Raw genomic sequence first — 12,044 nt, 5'->3', positions numbered from 1 at the left:
AGCCTTTGCTGACAAATATTTGGTGAACAGGTGTTGTGAGACCTAAGACCTGAAATGTCAAATTGCAGGTAGTTTGGTTAAAAATTGAGGGCAAAATCTTCAAAATGCCGAAAATTGGGAGGCACGGTTATATGGGGGCTATACCTAGACATGAACCTATGATGACAATTTTCTGTGGAGAAGTTTCGTGACTGACGGGAACATCAAATACCAAATTACTGGGAGTTGAGTCAAAAAATGTATTCAAATGGTAATATGCTCTCCCTACTACGGTGGAGGAAATAAAAATGGCAAATGCTAAAACTAATGACAGTTTATTATTTATCTCTTAGCTAGCTTCGTTTCTGCCACTTCACGTAACATTTTTTGGGAAATTTTGGTAAACAAAATTTAGCATTTTTTTGTCACAAAATAATGAATTTGGACATACTGTGCTTTTAGCTAACTTCATGTTCTTAACAGGATCATAGCTAATCCCACTAACCGAACTCTATGTCGACAGCCCTCTATGTCGAGCAACCCTCCCAATTACCTCCGAACCAACAGTCGACTTTTGTACCACAGTGTCATTTATCGATATTTGCCGAAACATTTGCGCAGTCTCAAGGCCAAAACTGCCTGAAGGAGCATTCCAATACTTTTGCGATGTACTAGAGAGTTCTTAATTATTGTGTAGGCTACAATTTTTTTCTTTGTGTTGAATCGCAACTCTCAATGGTTGGCTGTTACATGCCAAAATATCAAAAAAAAATTCAAACAAAAAAAATCAAAGCAAAATCGGAAGGCTCGATTTTCACCATAGACATATGATCTAGTGGACTTTTTCGCTCAGTTCAATCCCAGAAACGCGAAGGGCCCATTAATATTTTTCCTTTCACACAAATCGCCCCGGCCTACTATACATATATTACATTCACCATTCACCACTCCTGTTACTTTTATTTTCATTCATTTGCAGTAGGCATTTAGCTCTAGATAAAGCCGGCTGATTCTGTTTTACTTGATTTTTTTCACTTAAAAATCTAAATTATCCGCATCTTTGTATAAAATCCCTTGTGTCTTCAACTCTTGGCAAAATAATAAAGTTTTAGTTGTTTTAACTAAAAAATATAACTTCATTTTTCATTAGGTACAATTAATGTGAAAGTTTTGAAATTATAAAAAAAAATGTTAAATTGTTGTCATTTGAGATTTAGATTGTTACAAAGTTTATTTTTCGTTAAGCCTCTAGGCATTTGGGCGTATAAGTAACAACACAATGTATACGCTCTCCATGTCTACCTTAATAGTTATGATTTCCCCAGTATCTTAACCACAATAAACCTTTAAAACTTTTCAAATGAAAACTATTTGAAAGTTCATAACAATAAACTAAGTTTATTAAAGATTTTTTATACATAACAACTAGAAAGCATCTGACACATGCAGGCCATATGGTGAAGGGTGTAAATACATTATAAGCTAAAATAACTAAAAATTACACTGGTCAACAAAGTTTTTGTTTAACTCAATATTTGCTTTTTTCATACTAAGAGAGAACATCCATGGTGCAGTGGCAAGCATGGTCAGCTTCCACCCAAGTATCTGAGAACACATCAAATTATTTTCGAAATATGTTGGCCAGTGTTATTTCGTCAGTTTTCCACAAAATTATGAAAATGTTCCAGGAGATTTCACTTTACGCTGCCTCCAGCTAGGCAGGCAGGTAGTTATAACAACTCACGCTCCATACATCCATACACTAATAATTACTATAAACAAGTATTCACATGTAACGATTAAAGTTTTAGCCTTAACCATATGTTCATTTGTTCGAGGCCATAGATATTTAACAAACAATCACATAACCCAAATCTGTGGTAATTATCCGAAACATATGTAAAACGAGTTAACAACTAAAGATAGCAAACATTACCGCAACATAATAGGCTTCATTAGACTATAACATAAGGTAAACACACACACACATGCATGAACCTGGCATGTTGATAGGTGGAGGTGGTAGCACGTGGAATCATGGGCTATAAGAGAAGCCTGGCAGGTGGAAGGATATCACTGTCATTTAAGGTTCAGCTAGCTGTTGGGGTAATCACTTAATAGTGATTTTTTCTTTCTTGGAATTACTGAATTTTTACCGTTCACCCTTTTTTGTCATATTGTGGTATCTTACTCACGTTCTATCCTAGCTAAAGTGATTAATGCCAACAAATAAGGCCTAAGGAAAATCCATAATGGCAGAATATTTATTTCTCCAAAGTTTGGAATTGTTGTTGTACTTCTTCCTCTTCTATTGCCAGTTCTTAGCTACATCTGTGTATATTTCATCATTTCACTTAATGTTTGTGTAGTGAACATAGAAATTAAGATAAAATTTCATGGTTACGATTGCCGGTTTGCTTTCTCTATTTTGCAACGTGAATCGCCGCCAGCAATCGCAGCCTTTATTAGCCTACATAGCAAAATGGCCATCATCACAGTAAGATTAAAACTAACGACAGTAATGAATGGATGAAAGGATGGATGAATAAAAAAGAAATACACCACGACATTTACTTTCATCTAACTAATGGGCATGGAATGGATCAAAAAATGGAAATGACGAGGGTGGAGTTACAGAACCAGAACCAAATAAAGCAATCATCGCAAATGAAATGGTCCTTGAAAATCATTCTTTAAAAATGCTTAAAAAAATTCACGTTTATTGGCCTCTTAGGCCATGTAAAATAGATTTTAAAAATCCACGTTTATTGGCCTTTTGGTCCATGAAAAATATTGTGGGGAATATTACTTTTCAAGTTTCCACTTTATGTTTAAAACATATTTTCAATCACGTAGGCATTGATATTTATTTTTTGTTTGTCAATGTTATGAAAATTTTCCAAAATAATTATTATTCAGTTAGAAACATTCATTCATGTAATTTGGAATTTTAATCAAATAAAATTTTTTTAGAAAATATTAAACCCTCGTTTACTACATTGGTGACCCGCGACAATTTGATTAATAATGGCGAATTCCGACGGTGAACAAATTTCCTCTGCTTCTTCATCTCCACCTATTGGAATATCTCGTATTGGTGTAAAAGTCCCACCATTTTGGAAGACAAATCCTAAGCTTTGGTTCCGGCAAATTGAATGCCAATTTTTTAATGCTGGAATTGCGCAGGATGAAACGAAATACCATACATTGGTTGGATCAATTGAGACGAATATTCTCAACACTGTAAGTCATATCATCGAGAATCCCCCATCCAGCAATAAGTATGAAGTATTAAAGACGGCAATGCTAGCTGAATTTCAAGATTCTGAAGAAAGAAGATTGCAGAAATTGTTGGAGAATGTAGAAATGGGCGATAGAAAACCATCTGCCGTACTAAGGGAGATGCGCCAGCTATCATCAGGGAAAGTATCAGACGACATGCTCAAATCTTTGGGGTTTCAACGTTTACCAACCATGATAAAAACAGTCTTATCCGTAAGTACCGACAGTCTGGACAAACTTGCAGTCATGGCGGATAAAATTAATGATCAACTCGGCAATTCATCGAGAATTCGTGTTCGCGGTTGGATGGCATTGAAGGTCAGGTGAGTGAAATTTTGAAACGAATCGATAAGCTGTCAATTAACGCTGGACATCGTGCAAGAAGTAAGAGCAGAAATCGAAATTCCAGTCAATCTCGTGATACTTCTGAACGTCTATGCTGGTATCATTTCAAATTTGGAAGTAAAGCATCCAAGTGTCGTCCACCGTGTACATATAAGACGGAAAACTAAAAACTTTGGGGGTTTGAAGCTATGTCGCCTAATTTTAAGAGACACACATAATAATCAGCAGTTCCTCGTGGATACCGGAGCGGACGTGTCTTTGATACCCGCTTTAATTTTGCAAAAACGTTCAACGCCTCATGACATGGAGCTCCAAGCCGCCAATAACACTACTATAAGAACTTATGCTGAAAAAATCCTTAAGCTGAATCTTGGTTTGCGAAGAAATTTTGTTTGGCCATTTATAATTTCTGACGTACCACAATCAATTATTGGGTCCGATTTTCTGAAGCATTTCGATTTGCTAGTTAATGTTAGAAGACACTGCCTAATTGACAAGAAAACAAACAAGTAAATAAAAATAGGTAAAAAAACTTTTTAAGTTAAACGGTTTTATGTTAAACATACATAGCAATGTTTAAGATAAATGTACTAAAAACCAAAAAAATAATAAAATAGATACAGTCGTGGGAATTATAAACATATGCATAGACTAGACTAAAATAAAACCGTGGGGCACGTTAATTGTCTACAAATTATCGACTTAATGTGCGATAGAAGAATCGTTTAATTCGTCGTTAGGCAGTTGGCCCGCAGATGGTGAGGAAATTACTTACTATTTTCGTGCTCATGGAAATTCCAATAGTTATACACTCCATGTAAATAAAAGAGATGTTTCAACTAGTTTATCGTTGGACATTCACACTGCTGGCTGGCGAGGAATCGTTGCACTGCTCGTAGTTTGTCTTTAATCGACAAAGTACTACTCGCTCACCACTATGAAACCCTAAAACTCGCTTATAATCGAGCTTGCTAGCTTGTTTCCACATTCTAGCCCTACTTATCACACGTCCATCGTTGTCGGTTGAACAACTGCCTAATTATAGTGTAACATTACAAAACAAACATTTTAATCAACGATTGTAGGCAATTGACGTGCCCCACGGTTTTATTTTAGTCTAGTCTATGCATATGTTTATAATTCCCACGACTGTATCTATTTTATTATTTTTTTGGTTTTTAGTACATTTATCTTAAACATTGCAATGTATGTTTAACATAAAACCGTTTAACTTAAAAAGTTTTTTTACCTATTTTTATTTTCTAGTTTTTAGTTTTTATTTCGCATTCTGTTTAATTCATTTAGTGCTTCATTATTGCAAGTTTCTTGCCCGTTAGTTTATTGTAGTCCAACTCCTCTATACGTAGTCCCTGCAAAGATCTTACTCTACTAAGAGCCACGTAGGCTTGACCTTCTTCAAACAGTAAGTATACGACTGCGTGATTCACAGTGCTGGCCTGCATTTTATGTATTGTAGAAGCCCATGATAGTATTAAAGGCAACACACATCTGTGTGTATCGCTCCCTTTGTTTTGTTAACCTGGCTTCATATTCTTCAGGCGTTTCTGACGCTATCATCTGTGTGTATCGCTCACGTTGCTTTGTTAACCTGGCTTCATATTCTTCAGGCGTTTCTGACGCCGTCATTTGTGTATATCGCTGACGTTGCTTTTTTAACCTGGCCTCATATTGCTCAGGTGTTTTTGACGCTAATTGTTCTCGTTGTGTCTGTAATCGGCTATTTCTATCACCTTCACTCTCTTTAGCTCTTTTAATTTATACTTTTCTTTCGCTTTTTGAAGCCTTCGTTTACGTTGTGTTGCAGTTTCTGTTTTATTTGTGTTTGTATTTTTTATATATTTTTTTACCATTTTGTTCCCACGAGTAATGGACATTTAAACGGTCGACCATCCAGGCCCCCCCCCAGGTCCAATAAAGGGGCAAGGCTATGTACAACAAGATGCGCCAGAGTCTTGAGGGGAAAACGCTAACGACATATCATTTTTATCCACCCTAATGCCATACAGTTCTCGGCGCGTTTTAACCATTCACTTTAACTTCCCAGCAAAATTTGAAGGACGGGGTTCCATGCGATGACGTGATTTCATGGCATCTTCTGAATTGTTTCAAACGAAGTCGTGAAAGATCCGATCTTTTCATTATCATTTGAACCAATGCACAGGAAGTCGTGAAAGATCCGACCTTTTCATCAGCTTTTGAACCCATGCAAACGAAGTCGTGAAAGATCCGATCTTTTCATCAGCATCGATCCAATAGAGATGAATTTTGTGGTTTTATTTATAAAATTTTTTCTAAATATATAAGATTAATTATTTACAATAGGCTTGATGTTGTCGGAGACTCGAAATCACAACAAACGCTGTTAAAACTCTCGTCGTAATGATAATGTCATTGCAAAGGGTTGGTGAAAATGACATGACAAAGCATTGGTGGAAATGACATGACAAAGCATTGGTGAAAATGACATGTCAAAGCATTGGTGTAAATGACATGCTTTGGATCCAAAAATGAATAGCATCTTTTGGGGTCCACGCTCATAAATTCATCGATGAAGATGCTAAAAAGATGACATGCCAACTCACTTGCACCCATGATTGAATGCCATCTTTGGCATCGAACATTTTGCTGGGTTGGGTGGTGTACCGCTAACGACGCATCATTTTTAGCCACCCTAACGCCACACAGTCCTCAACACGATAAAAAATCTTGACTTGGGTGGTGGATTCAGGCTGGATTAATCAGATACCTAAATTACAAATTTAATTTCTAAATTTAAAACTTAATTATACGCCATTTAGTGGCTGCGCCAGTCTTAAATATTGAGGTTGTATAATGCACTGTATTCTTCTTGTCAAGCCCTTTTATTTTATACCCATATTGGTGGGATTGATAAAAAATTGTTATCAGCCATTTGGTAGCGGCGGTCATCTTAGATTTCAATTTTGCATTGTAAATTGTATTCTACTTGTAGAGACCTTTCATTTGATACCCATGTTGATGGGATTGATAAAACCTAAGTTATCCGCCATCTTGGATTTTAATTTTATATAGTACATTGTATTCTACTGGTTGAGCACTTTCATTTGATACCCATATTGATGGGATTGATAAAACCCACGTTATCCGCCATTTTGTAGCGGCCGCCATCTTGGATTTCAATTTTTATAGTATATTGTATTCTGCTTGTTGAGCCCTTTCATTTGATACCCATTTTGAAGGGATTGATAAAACCTACGTTATCCGCCATTTTGTAGCGGCGGCCATCTTGAATTTATAATGATAATGAATAAACATAATTGTATTGTCACCAAAATCCAAAGTGTATACAAAATTTCAGATTAATCGCTTGACAGGAAGAGGGTGAAATTTGAATTACTAAATTTGACCCAAGAATAAATAATAAAACAAACGGGGTGAACTAAATAAAACCATTTAAAAAAGCGTTAAGTTCGGCCGGGCCGAACTTTTCATACCCTCCACCATAAAATATTCTGAACTAAAATGGAATAATTAGTTTTCATTCCTGTCCCCAACTATAAGTGGGTACGTTAAAATGTCAGATAATGTACATAAAATGGTGCCTATATCTAACTATGTATGTTGACATTTTTGGTGGGCGAGAAATTGGGAGGTACTGTTATATAGGGGTTATAATAAAACATGGACCTATGTTGACAGTTTTTGATGGGAGCCTTCAATGTCAAATAACTGCTAATTCGGTTAAAAATTTTAGCTAGAATCCTCAAAATACCGAAAATCGGTACATAACGTGGGAACTTCAAATGTCAATAACAGCTAGTTCGGAGGTATGTGGGCTATACGAAAATATGAACTTAAATGAACAATTTTTGTTGCAGAATTTTTGTTGGCTTTTAAATTTCAAATTACAGAAAGTTCGTCCAAAAAATAAAGCTAAGGTACGGAAAATTGGGAGGTTTGTTTTGGGGCTATACCAAAACATGGACCTACGTGGATAAACATTTTAAGTCAAATCCTCAAAGTACCGAAAATCGTCGTTATATTGGGACTATGTTCAAAATTGTTGATGCAGATGTGTGGTGACCACTACAACCTTCAAATGTCAAATTACAGTTAGTTCGGTTAAAAATTGTAGCTAAAGTTGTCAATAACTGAAAATTGGGAGATATCCTTGAATAGGAGCTATATCCGAACATGGACCTATGTTGACAATTTTTTATGGAGAGGCGTGACCACTAAGAACTTGAAATGTCAAATTACTGCAAGTTCGGTTTAATATTGTAGCTAAAATCATCAAATTACTGAAAATCGGGAGGTACTTTTATATGGGAGCTTTATCAATACATCGACCTTTCTTGACTAAGAATTTCAAATGTCAAATGTTCAAATTACAGATAATTCGGTTAAAACTTGAACGTAGAATTCTCAAAATACAAAAATCCGTTATATGGGGATACCCAAATCCCTTATACCGAGGTACCGTTATATGGGGCTATACCAAAACATGGACCTACGTTCATAATTATGCCGAATGTACGTTTTTTTTGGGTACTAAGAACCCTTCAAAATATAGCTAATTCGGTCTAGAAATGTGAATTTAAACGTCAAAATACCTGAAATCGGGCGGCAACGTTATATGGGGGCTATTCCAAGATATGGACCTATGTCCACTAGTTATATAAGTTTACTGACATTTAAGAACCCTAAATGTCAATTTATAGCTAAATCGGTCTGAAAATGTAACTAAAAACATCAAAATGCCATAAATGGGGGCTATACCAAAACGTGGACCTATGTCCACAAGTTTCGTTATATAAGTTTATTGACATTTAAGAACACTAAATGTCAAATTATACCTACATCGGTCTGAAAATGTAGCTAAAAACTTCAAAATACCGTAAATCGCGGGTACAGTTATATGGGGGCTATACCAAAACGTGGACCGATATAGCCCACCATCGAACATGACCTGCCTACAAACAAAAGACGCATTTTCCCAAATTTTCAGACAATTTTGGTGGAGAGTTGTGGTGACCACTAAGAACTTTAAGTGTCAAATGTTCAAATTACAGCTAATTCGGTTAAATCTTGTAGGTAAAAATCTCAAAATACCGAAAATCAGGAGGTACCGTTATATGGGGCTATACCAAAACATGTACCTATGTTCATAATTTTTTCGAATATAAGTGTTTTGGTCACTAAGAACCCTAAATATCAAATTATAGCTAATTCGGTCTAGAAATGCGGCTTAAATCGTCAAAATACCTGAAATCGGGCTGTAACGTTATATGGGGGCTATTCCAAAACATTGATCTACGTCCACTAGTTTTGTTATATAAGTTTATTGACACTTAAGAACCCTAAATGTCAATTTATAGCTAAATCGGTCTGAAAATGTAGCTAAAAACATCAAAATACCGTAAATCGGGGGTACCGTTATGTAGGGGCTATACCAAAACGTGGACCTATGTCCACTAGTTTTGTTATATAAGTTTATTGACACTTAAGAACCCTAAATGTCAATTTATAGCTAAATCGGTCTGAAAATGTAGCTAAAAACATCAAAATACCGTAAATCGGGGGTACCGTTATGTAGGGGCTATACCAAAACGTGGACCTATGTCCACAACTTTTGTTATATAAGTTTAGTGACGCTTAAGAGCCCTAAATGTCAAATTATAGCTAAATCGGTCTGAAAATGTAGCTAAAAACGTCAAAATACCGTAAATCGGGGGGTACCGTTATATGGGGGCTATACCAAAACGTGGACCTATGTCCACAACTTTTGTTATATAAGTTTATTGACACTTGGGAACCCTAAATGTCAAATTATAGCTACATCGGTCTGAGAATGTAGCTAAAAACGGCAAAATACCGTAAATCGGGGGGTAACGTTATATGGGGGCTATACCAAAACGTGGACCGATATAGCCCATCATCGAACTTGACCTGCCTGCAAACAAAAGACGCATTTTCCCAAAATTTCAGCGTTCTATCTCCATTTTTGTGGATGCTAGAGTGATTACCACAGACGGACGGACGGACGTGCACAGGTCGACTCAGAATTTTACCCTGATCAAGAATATATATACTTTATAGGGTCGCAAATGAGTATTTCAATGCGTTACAAACGGAAAAACAAACTTAATATACCCTCCATACTATGGTGGAGGGTATAAAAACGAACAGCACATTTCATCAGTAAATACGACTCCAAGAGATTCCCCTTTCCACTCTCTTTTAGAAGATTTCAAAGATATCACTAAGCCGTCTAATAAATTGTGTCCTGTCAAACATTCCGTGAAACATCACATTGAAACAAAAGTATTGCGCGTCCATAGCAAGCTCAGAAGATTGTCTCCTGAAAAGCTGAACATTGTAAAGAAGGAATTTGAATATATGATGGAACTTGGAATTTGTCGTCCCTCGATGAACAATTGGTCAAACCCACTCCATTTAGTACCCAAACAGAACAATGAATGGAGTCCATGTGGGGACTATAGATCATTAAATAAGGTAACCGTTCCAGATAGATATCCCATTCCGCATATACACGATTTTGCTAGTAATTTGCATGGAAAGACAATTTTTTCAAAGATCGATTTGGCAAAGGGATATTTTCAAATTCCCGTAGAGGAGAAGGACATTCCGAAGACAGCAATCGCCACACCAATTGGACTGTTCGAATTCACACGAATGCCATTTGGTTTGCGCAATGCTGCACAAACATTTCAGCGTTTCATGAACGAGGTCTTTAGAGGTCTTGATTTTTTGCTACGTATATATCGATGGCGTACTAATTGCTTCAGCAAATTTGGAAGAACATAAGAAACATCTACGTTTGTTATTTGAGCGATTAAGACCTTATGGACTTACCATTAATGTCTCCAAGTGTGAATTCGGTAAGTCAGAATTATAATTTCTTGGATATTTCGTAACAGCGAAAGGTCTACTTCGAAACCCAGAACGCGTAGAAGTGTTCAAAAATTATACGTTACCCGAAACTGTTTTGGAGTTAAGCCGATTTCTTGGTCTTATCAATTTCTATCGTCAGAAAAAGAACGACAAACGGAAGATTGAATGGACTCAAGATCTCAGAAATACATTTGAAGAGTGCAAAAATCAACTTGCAAATGCTACACTTCTTTCTTATCTTATCCAGGGTGCGCCTATATCTCTTTGGGTCGATGCATCTGACTTTGGTATGGGTGCGGTTCTTCAACAGTATGTCAATGATAAATGGGTACGTTTTGAATTCTATTCCAAAAAGTTTTCAGAAACGCAACTCAGATATAGCACGTGTTATCGCGAACTACAAGCGGCATATTCCGGTCTGAAACAATCATTTTCGATTTACACCGACCATAAACCACTTTCGTTTGAATTTCTGCAAAAATCAGAAAAAGCATCACCGAGACAATTACGCCAACTAGACTACATTGGTCAGCATACCACGGATATCCGATATATTCGAGGAAAAGATAACGTGACAGCTGATTTCTTGTCCAGATTAGATACGATTGAAATGCCTAATTCATTTAATTTCAACGACTTAGCAAAGGATCAAGAAACTGATGAAGACCTAATTTCAATGTTATCATTTACGGAACACAATCTTTCTCTCAAGAAAATCAAACTGACCGAATCAGAACAGGAATTATATTGCGATTGTTCAACAAAGAATATTCGACCTTTTGTCATGAAGAGATTCCGAAGGGAAATATTTAATTTACTCCACAGTTTATCACATCCAGGAAATCGATCCACTCTCAAGCTTATAGCTGATCGTTTTGTGTGGCCATCGATGAAAGCTGATATATCATCTTGGGCAAAAACATGTGTTACTTGCCAAATGTCAAAAGTAGGAAGACATACGAAAAGCATTGTAGGTTCATATCCTGTTCCAGACAAGCGATTTGCACATATCAGCATCGACATCGTTGGACCTTTACCATCTTCGAAAGGTTATAGATATTGCCTCAACTGCATTGACCGTTTCACAAGATGGGCGGAAGCGATACATATAGAAGACATCACAGCTGAAACTGTGGCTTCTGCATTTCTACAAGGCTGGGTGGCTAGATTTGGTGTTCCAAAGCTAATTACAACGGATCAAGGACTACAATTTGAATCCCAATTATTTCGAGAGTTAGCTAAGGTAATTGGATCAAAAGTTATTCACACGACGTCTTATCAGCTAATGGACAAATTGAGAGGTGGCACCGAACTCTGAAAATGCCATCAAATGTCATACGGATACAAACTGGGTTGACAAGTGACCGTTAATAATGCTCGGACTACGATGCTCAGCATCCGCTGATTTGACATATTCACCTGCAGAGATGGTATATGGGTCCACTCTACAGATTCCTGGTCAATTTGTAAGTGACAGTAAATATTCAGCCAGTAATGACTGGGTTTCAAATTTCTGTGAACAC

The 12,044-nt window shown here is 36.6% G+C and overlaps 1 protein-coding gene across 1 annotated transcript; it reads left to right on the top strand.

Moving 5' to 3' along the window:
- Positions 1 to 3,006: 3,006 nt before the first annotated feature.
- On the top strand, positions 3,007 to 3,773 carry LOC141392240 (uncharacterized). The gene is made up of 2 exons (XM_073965191.1): positions 3,007 to 3,584; positions 3,644 to 3,773. The coding sequence occupies exons 1-2, from the start codon at positions 3,007 to 3,009 to the stop codon at positions 3,771 to 3,773; spliced, it is 708 nt and encodes a 235-aa protein (XP_073821292.1).
- Positions 3,774 to 12,044: the final 8,271 nt, after the last annotated feature.

This window comes from Musca autumnalis, unplaced genomic scaffold (assembly GCF_047663935.1).
Source record: "Musca autumnalis isolate F117 unplaced genomic scaffold, ASM4766393v1 scaffold_2, whole genome shotgun sequence".
Taxonomy (NCBI): Eukaryota; Metazoa; Arthropoda; class Insecta; order Diptera; family Muscidae; genus Musca; species Musca autumnalis.
This window is presented reverse-complemented; position numbering and strand designations above follow the sequence as displayed.